At 39.5% G+C, this 15642-nt stretch overlaps 1 protein-coding gene across 1 annotated transcript in view; it reads left to right on the top strand.

The window, feature by feature from the left end:
* znf407 (zinc finger protein 407) overlaps nucleotides 1-15642 on the top strand; it is a 270903-nt gene that overhangs the window by 179325 nt on the left and 75936 nt on the right. Inside the window, exon 9 of the mRNA XM_061950033.1 lies at nucleotides 10357-10535. Within this exon, the coding sequence (XP_061806017.1) occupies nucleotides 10357-10535 (179 nt within the window). The remainder of the gene's footprint in view (nucleotides 1-10356; nucleotides 10536-15642) is intronic.

The following is a 15642-nucleotide window of genomic DNA, read 5'->3' as shown; positions in this document are numbered from 1 at the left end:
CTATTCAGGTCTATTTTCATACAAAAGGCGCACCAGATTATAAGGTGCATTATAAAAAATATGATGAATAATATTATGATGAAAAATATTATGATTTGTTTCTAAATTTAAAACACTTCCATTGTCAAGACGTGGACTATGGGGATTGTTTTCCCGGAACGCAAAGGAAAGTTGGCATGGGCAAGGCGTGAGGGTAAGGACATCTTTTAATTATTACTATAAAAAAGGAACAAAAGGCGCGCACAAGGCGGAAGTACAAAAACTTGGCTAATGAAACAAAAACTTGCACAAAGGCAGAAACTATGAACATGAAGCAAAACGTCTGTAAATGTGGCATTAATAACAAAAACTTACTTGGCATAGAACTATGAAAACATGGGTAGTGTCACGCCAAATTTCTTCCCCCTACAACCCCCCCCCCCATTTACTTCCGGGGTCATTTTCTCTTACGTCATTTCCTCTTACTTACGTCATTTCCTCTTACGTCATTGACAGCGATCGATAACACTTCGGCTTTGACTGCCCGTCGCTGGAAGGATACTTTTTATTTTTTTTTATTTTTATTTTTTTTATAATATAGCGTTAACAAAACGTCTGTATTAATCGGACAAATTAACTTGAGTTAAAGTACAGACATTTAACAGTATTATATATTAATTCATATTTGTTGCACGTTACCACGAAGACAGAAGTTCCCAGCAGCGGCCCTAACACTCTGCCTGAAATTTTCCCTAACACTCCGCCTGGAATTTTTCGAAGCCTGCTGGTGTTTGACATAAGTCCCCTGGGAAAGATAAAGACAAATGTCATTCAGTGACACCACCATATTCAGGAGATTTGGATTCTATCGATCGCTGTCAATGACGTAAGAGGAAATGACGTAAGTAAGAGGTAATGACGTAAGAGGAAATGACCCCGGAAGTAAATGGGGGGGAGGGGGGGGGGGGGGTTTGTAGGGGGAAGAAATTTGGCGTGACAGTAGCAGAAGTCATCAGAGGTAAACAGGGGTCACAGAGTTAATGTCGCCAAGTCGACCAACAGAAAATGAAAAGCTTAAATAACACAAGACATGATTAACAACAGGTGCGTGAGTGCAAGTGAATCAGGTGTGTGACATGAGGACAGGTGAAAACTAATGGGTTGTCATGGAAACAAAACAGGGAGTGAAAAAACAGGAACTGACAAAATCCAAAAAAGCACATGGCCAAACAAAACATGATCACACAGACATGACATCCATGTGGTCTATATAACATGTCTATATAACAAATGTAGGTTCTTTAGTCAAATTGTTGCATAGATTAAGTTTTACAGACCATCTTCAAGTCGCTTTCTGACAGTCGTTTTAGGATGCGGCGTTTTGTGGGCGGTCTTATTTACGTGGCTCACCTTCGACGTCACGTCTCCTCCTCCTTTATCATCTTTGTTGTAGCGGTGTAGCGTGCAAGGACGGGAGTGGAAGAAGTGTCAAAAGATGGAGCTAACTGTTTTAATGACATTCAGACTTTACTTAAATCAACAATGGAGCAGCATCTCCTCATTCGTAGCTCATTAGTGCAACAACAACGTCGGAAATGTGTTCTGTGAAATAACGTCCGACCGGAACTCTCTAATAACTAATTCTGTGTGGGTCTGTGGATGAACTATGTAAACCCGCTACACCGGTAGTTTTTAGCACTTCTAGCAAGTCTACTGACAGATATAAGTTAGAACTTTACGCTACTTTATATTAGAAATGGCAACAGTGGCTGCGGTAGTTGTGACCCCAAGATGCAGGAGACAGGAGGGTGACGTGCAGGTAAGACAAGTCTTTAATTATAATCAAGCACTTTTGCGCACAGCATGCAGCTAAAAGTCAATAACATAGATCACAAAGAAACAATCCTCAAGCCCTGACTGGAGGGCGAGGCAGGCATAAATAGCAGCCTGATTGGCGACTGCAACCAGGTGTGCCAGGCTGTTAATCAGGGACAGGTGACGGGACGAGCGCTCAGGGAGACATGCAGGAAGTGGAAATAAAATAAGAGCGCTGACCAAGAAATTAAGATAAAACTAAGGGAACATGACAAACAAGTGACGTGAGATGAGACAGATCGTCACAAACAGCAGAGGGTGAATGCCCCATAACAAGAAGTTAGCGAAAAAGAAGCTTATTGACTATGTCGTCGGCACAGACTACAATTGAAGACACGCGTGCACATTTTGAAGACTTATGCAGATCCCAAATACAGATCTGCAGGTACCAGAAGGTAAGAAAAGTTGGTTTTGCATAATATTGCCAAAGAAAACGCCAGATAATATGTCTGCTAATGGGTGCCATTTTGCAGTCCTTTAACACACACCATAGTAATACTCGTACGTCTGACTATGGTAGCCGTAATGCGCCGACAATCCATCAAAGTCATACTAAAACATTTTTGACAGATTTTTGAGTGCCTTGTGTAATGTTCTATTTTCTCAATGGAACATTTAAAGTTGTTGTGTTGTTTACTAGCGTCATATTGCAGTCTACACGTACCTCTTATGTGTGACTACCATCTACTCGTCACACTTGTCATTACACCATGCACCAAATAAAATTGCTTCGAGGTCGGTAGGCACACTGTCGATTTTGGGAAAAAATGAAAGGGTTTTAAATGTGCCTTATAATCTGAAAAATAAGGTAAAGTCAACCTGTTTTTCCGCTCTACTGGTACTTTAAGATGTCAAGGCAAGGATCTGCCAATGTGTTTACAATGGTCCAAGTCCCTATATTCAACAGGAACACTGAACTGTTTTCAGGAATTTTCTGCAAAAAATGTTTGTCTCCAAAGTTTTGAACTTAACTCAGTGTCATTCCTGGGCTGGATTTGGCCGCCAAGCTGCCAATTAAATAGCCCTGGTTTAGTGTAATTCCGGCTCGGGCACCCTAAGCAGCTACTAGTGAAATAAATTACAGCAATTGTATGAATCCTACATGAAAGAACACTAACTACACAAAGCACAAAAATGACAGCACAACAAACCCACATTAGGCAACACAAAGAGCAACTTCCGTTAAGCAAGCTGAAGTGTCTCTATGATTATGTCCTGGGGAACTCATCAGTGTCAAACTATACAATTCTTACATACAAATTTACTTTTATAATGACTTACACAAATAGCTACTGGTAAAAGTGATTAACAAATGTAGTTACATGACTAAAATGTGATTCTGAAATGAATACTTTGTGCGACCCAGCCTCACCTGGACTACCTCCTGCAGCCCCTCTCTAAATTGAGTTTGAGATCCCTTGATAAGATTAAATGAATTTATTTTCAATATCTGGCCTAAGTATTTGAACAAAAATATATATTCTTGTCATATTTTCAGAGGCATTTTAATGTATAGGTTTGAAACTTTGAACACATCATTATTGTCTTAACATGCATGCTGAGCTGTTTTGATGAACTTCAATTCATTTGATGTGAACAAACATGTTATCCTGCCAGCTTTTCTGGGCACAAAACAGCTATAATGTATAATACCAAGCTAAAAAATCACAAATAATGTTTGCATGTTGTATGTATGGCATTAATACAATGAATGGCATTGATAGCTTGCTTTTCATACATTGTCCTCCACCAAGACAGATTCTTAAACATGTGTAAATGTGCAGGTAGAAAATGATACATGACATGTCATTTCCTGCATCACATATTCATACAAAGATAGATAATAGAGAGCAATAATTATATTATTCAATATATATAGCACATCATTGCACTTGCAGTCCTTCCGCTGTCGATTAATGATAAACCTATTTTAATAATCCCCAGCTTGTTATGTAAATTGCAAAACTTTACTTGGTGTTTATTTTTTTTTTATTTAGTGGCAAACTGAATGGTTTAATTGATATGTACCCTCTGACTCCTGCCAACTAATGACTGTTTTGTTATGGAACAATGCTATATTCTTATTTCATTTTGCTGGTAAATGCTGTCTGCGTTTGAATTATGGTAGCTTTGAGGATGACACACCTTTTGACAGTGGCAGACATGTTTGCAACTTTGTAAAGTGAAGGTAGGGATGCGGCGGCCGGTAATGATTATTAGTGGGTTTTCTTGGCAGTAAAAGGTCCAACAAAATGCCACTGATCTAAATAAACCCCTCATCCAACTCTTAACAAACTCAAACACTTTTGACTCTCCTCTACATAAGTGCCTCTCAATTACACCTTCCCAATTACCATACGCTTGCTGTGAGGAGAAATATGAAAATTATGAAAATAAAAGAGGGCAGTAGAGAGGACGAGCCAGAAGGGGTGATATATGCAAGCGGCATCGGTATGGCTGATTCCCATGGTGAGTGCATGCATGGGGGAGGAAGTTGAAACACTGTTGGGCTAATTAATACAGCGTATAGTAGGAGGGCTGGTGTGGGCTTTCACTAACTGTGACACCTGCTGACTCCTAAATGCTCACTGTGTTGTTTTAATATGACAATTACACCATTACCATATCTGAGAGATAGCACTACCCCCTAGGAATCCACCTACGCTCGCTTCAGAAGTTTTTAGCGTTCCCTTAAATTTATATATTTTTACTTCCACTTTTACCAAAAAAGTCAGCTCACTATTTGTAATGTATGCACATTTCTACAGAACGATATATTAATCAATGAATTTGTTCAGAAAGCTGATTTTCATGATGTGAACAAATATGGCCAACGACTTTATGTGGATGTAATTATGACAGTGGATGCAGACAGGTATGATTGCACTGTCCATCCATCTTCTTCCGCTTATCCGAGGTCGGGTCGCGGGGGCAGCAGCCTAAGCAGAGAAGCCCAGACTTCCCTCTCCCCAGCCACTTCGTCTCGCTCCTCCCGGGGGATCCCGAGGCGTTCCCAGGCCAGCTGGGAGACATAGTCTTCCCCGTGGCCTCGTACTGGTCGGACGTGCCCGAAACACCACTTGGGGTGGCATCTTGACCAGATAACCGAACCACCTCATCTGGCTCCTCTCGATGTGGAGGAGCAGTGACTTTACTTTGAGCTCCTCCCGGAAAACAGAGCTTCTCACCCGAACTCTAAGGGGAAAACCGCCACTCGGCGGAGAAAACTCACTTTGGCTGCTTGTACCCGTGATCTAGTCCTTTCGGTCATAACCCAAAGCTCGTGACCATAGGTGAGGATGAGAAGTGTTCACTTTCCAAAATGATTACTCTTAGCATAACAAAAATGTGATTGGTCATTACACTCCTGCATTTGTTATTTTTTTCACCTGATCTCAAGGTTAGCATTCATGTATTTCATACAGACTGAACAGAACACAGGTTGTTGTTTTTTTCCCTGGCCCTACTGTGTAGCCGGCTGGACTGTGGCCCATGATGGAGAGCGGTGTCTCTGCAAAAAAAGTGAAAACAAATTTTCTCTTCAGCTTGTGTGAGCTATGGCACAGTAAGGCTTTATTGTCCCAGCAAAGGTGATAAGAGAGAGTAATTGCGTATTATACTGTCCAGGAATGTCAGGTCCAAACTGAGCATGAGTGTCCCATCCATCAGCACATGATGGTGTGTGTTTATGTGTCTGTGGAAAAAAAAAATGGTTCTTTGCGGTACAATATTGCTTACATGATGAATGAAGTCTTTGTTTGTTTAACTATATGTATAAAACCAGGACTGTGTTACAACCGTTGTAGCTCTATCACGGGTGCATTTACAACCGGCCTGAACTATGAACAAATGAATGCACATGATTGTGTTACCCAGCCATTCCCTCCATAGCAAGTGTGTGTGTGTGTTCATAGTCAGGTTTAGATCAAGCCTTGCAGCAGGTCAGGCAGCATCATTAATCCGAAGAGGATTGTGTGTGACTCTGTGCACTGACATTGTTACATCCAGCGGTTTACAGTAGCCCTCTCTGACCACCCTTAGCAGATACACGCATATTCTGTCTTTATTATATTGTAACATTAAAAACGCTATAACAATTAGTCAGGCCTTCACCCCATACAATTTAAATAATGCAATAACTATTTGAAAAAGGTATGGTTGTAGTAGCTACAAGAAGAAAAATGGAAGACAATGACTTGGGTTTGTTTAAAATGATGTCAATGATTTTTGAAAAGGCTGTGTTTTAGTTTATTCCAACTATGTTTGATGGACTTGTGGTATGGATTCCCTGTGGACACTAAACTATTCCAGTCATGCCTACAGTATATAAATCTTTGTTTCACACAAATTAATGATTACGAGGTGTACTGTGTCTACATACATGTATAGTTTACCAGCTTTAGTACTTCAGTGCTTTCAGTGAGCTTCCAGATATTGTTGTTGTAACGCAGCAGCCAAACAGTTTCCACTCACCACTACTTTACAAGTTAAACTAAACATGATATGTGCAATATAACAACAAAAAGGGAGCAATATAATTGTCTCACGCTGTCAGTCATTGTGTCAATTGTTGGAATTGGAAATTAATGTTCTGAGACTCAATCCAAATATGGCTGCTCCTCCAGCTCCCCAGTTTGTTTGATATTTACAACAAACAAGGGATGTCAGAAATAATGTTAACTCATGTGATTAATTACAAAAAAGGGTAACACTTTAGTATGGGGAACATATTCACCATTAATTAGTTGCTTATTAAAGTAACAAAGACTTAATTTAGAGTTATTTGGACACTAGGGGAACATAAAAGGGTTAGGGTTAGGGTTACTAATAAGCAATCATTATTGAGGGAAGACTCTTATGGTAAATGGTAAATGGGTTATACTTGTATAGCGCTTTATTACCTTCAAGGTACTCAAAGCGCTTTGACACTATTTCCACATTCACCCAGTCACACACACATTCACACACTGATGGCGGGAGCTGCCATGCAAGGCCCTAACCACGACCCATCAGGAGCAAGGGTGAAGTGTCTTGCTCGAGGACACAACGGACGTGACAAGGTTGGTAGAAGGTGGGGATTGAACCAGGAACCCTCAGGTTGCTGGCACGGCCACTCTCCCAACCCCGCCACGCTGTCCTCTTAGTTAATGGCTTACTGGTTGTATAATAAGGCCATGCAGAATAAGGCATTAATAAGTACTTAATGATGACTAATTAAGAGCCAATATGTTACTAATTTGCATGTTAATAAGCAACTAATTAATGGTGAATATGTGTTCCCCATACTAAAGTGTTACCCAAAAAAGTATTGCATTAATCATCATTTATTAATCAAGTATCAGGAGATTTATTTTGAGTGCACATACTCCCTTACCTTACATTAAGACGGTGCAGGCCAATAATCGGGTCAATGCATATTTAAGTGTAAAGATGGGTGAGAAGCCTTTGCCCGCTGGCAAATTTCTTTTTTTTTTTTTTCTTTTTTTTTTTATTGACATCCAGCATCAGACATTCCTATCCATTACATCATATTCACATAAATCATATATCTATTGTCTTCCCTAAATGTCAAGATATTTTTGTTTATATCCCACCCATACCTCCCACCCTTCAAAAAAAGAAAGAAACAACAGCAAAAACAAAGTAATATCTACAAATCCATCAATTAAATAAACAAAGAAAAAAAAGAATAATACATTAATAATAATAGTAATCAGAAACAAAAATAATATATATATATATATATATATATATATATATATATATATATATATATATATATATATATATATATATATATATATATATATACAGGTAAAAGCCAGTAAATTAGAATATTTTGAAAAACTTGATTTATTTCAGTAATTGCATTCAAAAGGTGTAACTTGTACATTATATTTATTCATTGCACACAGACTGATGCATTCAAATGTTTATTTCATTTAATTTTGATGATTTGAAGTGGCAACAAATGAAAATTCTAAATTCCGTGTGTCACAAAATTAGAATATTACTTAAGGCTAATACAAAAAAGGGATTTTTAGAAATGTTGGCCAACTGAAAAGTATGAAAATGAAAAATATGAGCATGTACAATACTCAATACTTGGTTGGAGCTCCTTTTGCCTCAATTACTGCGTTAATGCGGCGTGGCATGGAGTCGATGAGTTTCTGGCACTGCTCAGGTGTTATGAGAGCCCAGGTTGCTCTGATAGTGGCCTTCAACTCTTCTGCGTTTTTGGGTTTGGCATTCTGCATCTTCCTTTTCACAATACCCCACAGATTTTCTATGGGGCTAAGGTCAGGGGAGTTGGCGGGCCAATTTAGAACAGAAATACCATGGTCCGTAAACCAGGCACGGGTAGATTTTGCACTGTGTGCAGGCGCCAAGTCCTGTTGGAACTTGAAATCTCCATCTCCATAGAGCAGGTCAGCAGCAGGAAGCATGAAGTGCTCTAAAACTTGCTGGTAGACGGCTGCGTTGACCCTGGATCTCAGGAAACAGAGTGGACCGACACCAGCAGATGACATGGCACCCCAAACCATCACCCAACCATGCAAATTTTGCATTTTCTTTGGAAATCGAGGTCCCAGAGTCTGGAGGAAGACAGGAGAGGCACAGGATCCACGTTGCCTGAAGTCTAGTGTAAAGTTTCCACCATCAGTGATGGTTTGGGGTGCCATGTCATCTGCTGGTGTCGGTCCACTCTGTTTCCTGAGATCCAGGGTCAACGCAGCCGTCTACCAGCAAGTTTTAGAGCACTTCATGCTTCCTGCTGCTGACCTGCTCTATGGAGATGGAGATTTCAAGTTCCAACAGGACTTGGCGCCTGCACACAGCGCAAAATCTACCCGTGCCTGGTTTACGGACCATGGTATTTCTGTTCTAAATTGGCCCGCCAACTCCCCTGACCGTAGCCCCATAGAAAATATGTGGGGTATTGTGAAAAGGAAGATGCAGAATGCCAGACCCAAAAACGCAGAAGAGTTGAAGGCCACTATCAGAGCAACCTGGGCTCTCATAACACCTGAGCAGTGCCAGAAACTCATCGACTCCATGCCACGCCGCATTAACGCAGTAATTGAGGCAAAAGGAGCTCCAACCAAGTATTGAGTATTGTACATGCTCATATTTTTCATTTTCATACTTTTCAGTTGGCCAACATTTCTAAAAATCCCTTTTTTTGTATTAGCCTTAAGTAATATTCAAATTTTGTGACACACGGAATTTTGGATTTTCATTTGTTGCCACTTCAAATCATCAAAATTAAATGAAATAAACATTTGAATGCATCAGTCTGTGTGCAATGAATACATATAATGTACAAGTTACACCTTTTGAATGCAATTACTGAAATAAATCAAGTTTTTCAAAATATTCTAATTTACTGGCTTTTACCTGTATACCCACACCGCTGGCAAATTCCACTTCAAAATAAACCCAAACGGGAATTTAGCTAAAATTGTTACCACATTTTGAGCAAATAAAACATTTTTATTTTATTTTCCTGAATAAACATTCTGACAATAAGACTACATTTCTGTACACATTTTGGGGTGTTTTTTTAAGTTGATCTAAATCATGCAAGCACATATCAACCTATGATTAATCCAAATTCAAAGGTGTGATTAATCTTACTAAAAATATAATTAGACAGGAATACCTAATGTTGTTATATCAAACCATTGGTGGAGAAACATCAAGAATGTACTGTATCTATCTTGTGATTATATTATTTTTTTATACGAATATATTTGAAGTGAAGTGAAGTGAAGTGAATTACATTTATATAGCACTTTTTCTCAAGTGACTCAAAGCGCTTTACATTGTGAAACCCAATATCTAAGTTACATTTAAACCAGTGTGGGTGGCACTGGGAGCAGGTGGGTAAAGTGTCTTGCCCAAGGACACAACGGCAGTGACTAGGATGGCGGAAGCGGGGATCGAACCTGCAACCCTCAAGTTGCTGGCACGGCCACTCTACCAACCGAGCTATACCGCCCCACAATATTGAATTTCACAGTTAAAATCACATTTGACAATCATACTTTGCTCACTCAGACCCTTCATACGTACACACATCCACTCATCCACACTCACATGCACGCTTGAGGAGAGAAGTGCACTTGGGCTTTAACAACTCAAGGTTCACAGTATAGACATTATTAGAAAAATTACCCATATATTGTATATATCCATCCATCCTGGACTGGCTCAGGATCAGCAAACGATCCAGACCATAGCAAGATGGATGAATATTCCTCGGCATCAAGGATCCTCAGGAAGTGATCTCTAGATCACCTCCCGATTAATCATGATTAATCCAAATGCAAAGGTGTGATTAATCTGACTACAAATATCATTAGACAGGAATACAACAAACTCTAATGTTGTTATATCAAACCTTTGGTGGAAAAACGTCAAGAATGTATCTATCTCGTGATTATATTATTTAAACATTTAGATAGCACAGTGTCCTTCATCTTTGCTTTTGTTTTCCAGATCTAACTGTGCTGAGAACATCCGTAAGCACATCCTCCATACAGGTAAACACGAGGGGGTGAAGATGTACAACTGTCCAAAATGTGACTATGGCACCAACTCTCCCATTGAGTTCCGCAACCACCTGAAGGACAGCCACCCTGATATTGAGAATCCAGACCTTGCGTACCTACATGCAGGTAATTTTATATTCATACATTTAGGGTATATTGTTGATCTAATCAAAACATCCCAAATCTCTCCCAAGTGAGCTACAACCTGCATCAAAGTTTAATCGAAGTTTCATGTATTATGACTGTGTGATTAATTAATAGTTGACATTTATAGCCTTTAGCTGATGGAACTACTGTCGGTTAAATCCCTCCCCCCTTTCAATTATCTGTATAGTAATACACCAACCCTTTAAAATACACTATTGGTTGTGTTGTTACACGGTAGGCTGCCAAGTGTCGCAAAGAGTGAAGGCTGCCAGAATACCAGCTGAAGAAGTAGAAACTGTCCAATCCAGTCCGCCACACAGAAGTGTCATGAAGAAAAACTCTAAAATTAACCAATAGTATAATGGCAGTAGTTTGTACAGAACCCAAAAACCAGTGAAGTTGGCACATTGTGTATTTCGTAAATAAAAACAGAATACAATGATTTGCAAATCCTTTTCAACTTATATTCAATTGAATAGACTGCAAAGACAAGATATTTAATGTTCGAACTGAGAAACATTTTTTATTTTTTTTGCAAATAATCATTAACTTAGAATTTAATGGCAGCAACACACTGCAAAAAAGTTGGCACAAGGGTATTTTTACCATTGTGTTACATGGCCTTTCCTTTTAACAACACTCAGTAAACGTTTGGGAACTGAGGGGGCCAATTTTTTAAGCGTTTCAGGTGGAATTATTTCCCATTCTTGCTTGATGTACAGCTTAAGTTGTTCAACAGTCCGGGGTCTCCGTTGTGGTATTTTAGGCTTCATAATGTGCCACACATTTTTAATGGGAGACAGATCTGGACTACAGGCAGGCCAGTCTGGTACTCGCACTCTTTTACTATGAAGTCACGCTGTTGTAACACGTGGCTTAGCATTGTCTTGCTGAAATACGCAGGGGTGTCCATGATAACGTTGCTTGGATGGCATCATATGTTGTTCAAAAACCTGTATGTACCTTTCAGCATTAATGGTGCCTTCACAGATGTGTAAGTTGCCCATGCCTTGGGCATTAATACACCCCCATACCATCACAGATGCTTGCTTTTGAACTGTACGGCCATAACAATCTGGACGGTTCTTTTCCTCTTTGGTCCAGAGGACACAACGTCCACAGTTTCCAAAAACAATTTGAAATGTGGACTCATCAGACCAGAGAACACTTTTCCACTTTGCATCAGTCCATCTTAGATGAGCTCAGGCCCAGCGAAGCCAGCAGCGTTTCTGGGTGTTGTTGATAAATGGCTTTCGATTTGCATAGTAGAGGTTTAACTTGCACTTACAGATGTAGTGACGAACTGTAGTTACTGACAGTGTTCCTGAGCCCATATGCGGATATCCTACTGCCTGATGTCGCTTTTTGATGCAGTACCGAGGGATCAAAGGTCCGTAATATCATCGCTTACGTGCAGTGATTTCTCCAGATTCTCTGAACCTTTTGATGATATTATGGACCGTGGATGGTGAAATCCCTAAAGTCCTTGCAATAGCTCATTAAGAAATGTTCTTAAACTGTTTGACAATTTGCTCACGCATTTGTTTACAAAGTGGTGACCCTCGCCCCATCCTTGTTTGTGAATTCCATGGAAGCTGCTTTTATACCGAATCATGGCACCCACCTGTTCCCAATTAGCCTGTTCACCTGTGGGATGTTCCAAATAAGTGTTTGAAGAGCATTCCTCAACTCTCTGTCTTTGTTGCCACTTGTGCCAGCTTTTTTGAAACATGTTGCAGGCATCAAATTCCAAATGAGCTAATATTTGCAAAAAATAACAACGTTTGCCAGTTTAAATGTTAAGTATCTGGTCTTTTCAGTCTATTCAATTGAATATAGGTTGAAAAGGATTTGCAAATCATTGTATTCTGTTTTTATTTACGATTTACACAACGTGCCAACTTCACTGGTTTGGGGTTTTGTACTTAAAAGGAATTCTAGTGTCAGTTTTTTGGACATACTTTGGCTACCTAAGTGTTGTTTTGACGTCAACCAAAAAGTAGAGTTGTAGTTAACAGTGGGATTATTGTGCATTATGCAGAACCCTGTTCGAAGTTTAAATTAAATGTGATTTAGATTATGCCCGATTATAAGCACAGTTCATGCTTGGAGGCACTTTAGAACTGTAACTTTTTTATTGCTGCATTTCTTGATAAATTATTTTGTAGGTTTATTTTCTCTCTGCAATATATTCCAAACCTTAAAGGAATATGCACTGTTTGTCAAAGTAAGAACCAAGGGCTTGATCCTCTAAGATCCAAATACCACATACTGAACAGTGTGTACGAACTATAAAATTGCGTGTACTATTAGCGGACTTGATCAGTGTGTTTCTAATTGATAACAAGTGCAAATGTGGAGCAGACCGTCCTACTTAAATGAGGATGTTTTCGTGTACTTCCACCTGTGCTGTAGGAGACACTTGTTCCTCTCCACATTGATGACATAATTCGCTCCAACAGTCCAATTTGAGTTGTTTCATTATTTTGTCTGCTATGCAGCACACACCGCCTTTTCTGGAGGAACATAACCTATTTTGAGCATGCAAAAGATGCGCTCTGGGAGGTGCCGGTGTTGTGTCGGTGTGTCTGGAATAGTCCAGAAATGCTGCACGAGTGCATGAAAATGAAAGTTGCAAGAAGATTTTTTTCATGTATGAAAAAACAGCTGTAGCAGACACCAAAATGAATCATTTGAATTAATTGTATGTAGTGCTTTAAGTCATCCAGAAACTATAAAATTGTAAAATGATATTGCTAAACAGAGAATATGTCCATTAATTATTATTTCTGACATTCCAAATATGTTGACACACGTCGGACTTAGGATTCTCTGTCCATCATCTTGCAGCGCGATTGCTCCCTTTCTCACAGCCATTTGTGCATAACTGTGCCAGTTTGCACAGACATTTCAAACGTGCTAAATATAGATGCAAACCACTTGCCTCAGCTCAGTTTTAGCCTTTATAAATCACATTGCAAGCTCTAAATTACTATATGTGCATCTTCTCTTCCCAGTGTTCTGGGCGGTCTAACAATTTGCATATATTCACATGAAGACAGACACTAGATGGATTGCACCTCCTATTTTGCGCAATCCTCTGCATTAGCACGAACTTGTAGATCAGCTTTGCGTGTGCAAGTGTACGCGTGTGTGTGCATGTGCAAGTTTGCAGGTGGTTTTATACACAAAAACCTTTAGTAGATCAGGCTCGATGTGTGTTTTTAGTAACATTCAGGTGAAGGTCATCTAACCCAAGCTCCATAATGTCCCCAGAGGTCGGCGCTTTTTGTGTCTTTGAATGTTTTTTTTTGTCTGTATCTCATGTTCACAGCCACAATGAGGTATCTCTCAAAAATTGCTGGTTGGGTCTTCTTGTCAGTCACTCAGGCCATAGAGACAGATGAAATCATATTCTTTCGCTATTGGTTTCTTTGTATCCCAGTGGTCTCCCTTTGTCCTTGGAAGGCCACCAAATCTAATTGACTGAGTGCTTGTCCTTCAGAGGAACAGAGAGGACAGCTTTTATCCTGTTATCCTTCTGACCTCCTATGTAAACTGTAGAGTTAGAGTATAGTGCCATGCATTCATGGTGCACTCTGGTTCATTTCTTATTGAAACCAAATACATATTTGTGTTGTTTGGGCAACTTTTCCCCTTGAATCTCTGACACAGATTGGTCATTGTATTGTTATTCTTCAGACACAAGGACAGTCCCTTCTCTTATAGTTTCAAATAAACAATAGCCTCTCACCTCAAACCCAATGTTTCCTCAAAACCTTTCACCCCAAAATTTCCCTTACCTCTGTTTTTGTCCCTGCATGCATGGATGACCTTTGCTGGCAAAAGGTATTTTAGTTTTATTGTATTTTTGTTTTGTTTTATTCTATTATTAATCATCAGCTGTAAAAAAATACAACTGTTGTCTGTATTGCAAAATCATGTAAAAGAAAGTTCACTGTACATCTTTCAAAATTACATCCATCCATCCAATCCGCTTGTCCCTCTCGGGGTCGCGGAGAACTGAAGCCTATAAAATCACATCTAAGGTCATGATATAACCAGTGTTAATTTGTACAGCAATTTCTAATTTAGTTTTAGTCATAGCCTTTTGACGAATATGTATTTTAGTCTAATTTTAGCCATCTTAAGTGATTTAGTTTTAGTCTAGTGTTAGTCAACAAAATTACACAACATTTTAGTCAGCTAACATTGCAGGAAATATATTTGACCAAAATATAAAGTATGAAAGATAAGGACTCTTTAAAGTTCATTTGAAAACACTTTTATTTAGACTACCTGAAAATCATTTGTTTAACACAAAAGTAGCATGATCCTATGGTCAGGAATGATGTATGATGCATACAATGCCAATAAATATCTTTCAGGCACTTTTTCTATTTTGTATACTACATCTATGGCAAAGCAGGAATGTATGTGTGTTTTGAAACAGAGTTACAATGCATCCCGTCATTTGTTTATGAAAGCAGCAGATACATATAGCTTTAACACACAGTTGTGTAGATGTCATGATAACCAGCCTGCTGATGGCATCATATAGTGTCAAAAATAAAATGTGTCCTCATCACTTTCTCCCAGGTGTTAAAGTTAAAGTACCAATGATTGTCACACAAACACTGGGTGTGGTGAAATGTGTCCTCTGCATTTGACCCATCCCCATGTTCACCCCCTGGGAGGTGAGGCGAGCAGTGAGCAGCAGCATGCACCGCACTCAAGAATAATTTGGTGATTAACCCCCAATTCCAAGCCTTGATGCTGAGTGCCAAGCAGGGAGGCAATAGGTCCCATTTTTTGTAGTCTTTGGTATGACTCGGCCGGGGTTTGAACTCACAACCTCCCAGTCTCAGGGCGGACACTCTAACCACAAGTCCACTGAGCTGGTATATGTGTGCACATATTACGATGTGGGACATGTTAAATCCATACATTATTATTTTTGCGGGGATAAATTCAATTTCATCATCTCACAAGGAAAATCATCTGATTGTCTCTCCTTTGTAACGAACGGCCGGTCCCTCTTACATATGTACACTGTTAAAGAGCTGCGATTGGATATACCGTATTT

The sequence above is a fragment of the Nerophis lumbriciformis genome, linkage group LG04, assembly GCF_033978685.3.
Source record: "Nerophis lumbriciformis linkage group LG04, RoL_Nlum_v2.1, whole genome shotgun sequence".
Taxonomy (NCBI): Eukaryota; Metazoa; Chordata; class Actinopteri; order Syngnathiformes; family Syngnathidae; genus Nerophis; species Nerophis lumbriciformis.
The sequence above is the reverse complement of the archived record's forward strand: the minus strand, read 5'-3'. Positions and strand labels throughout refer to the sequence as shown.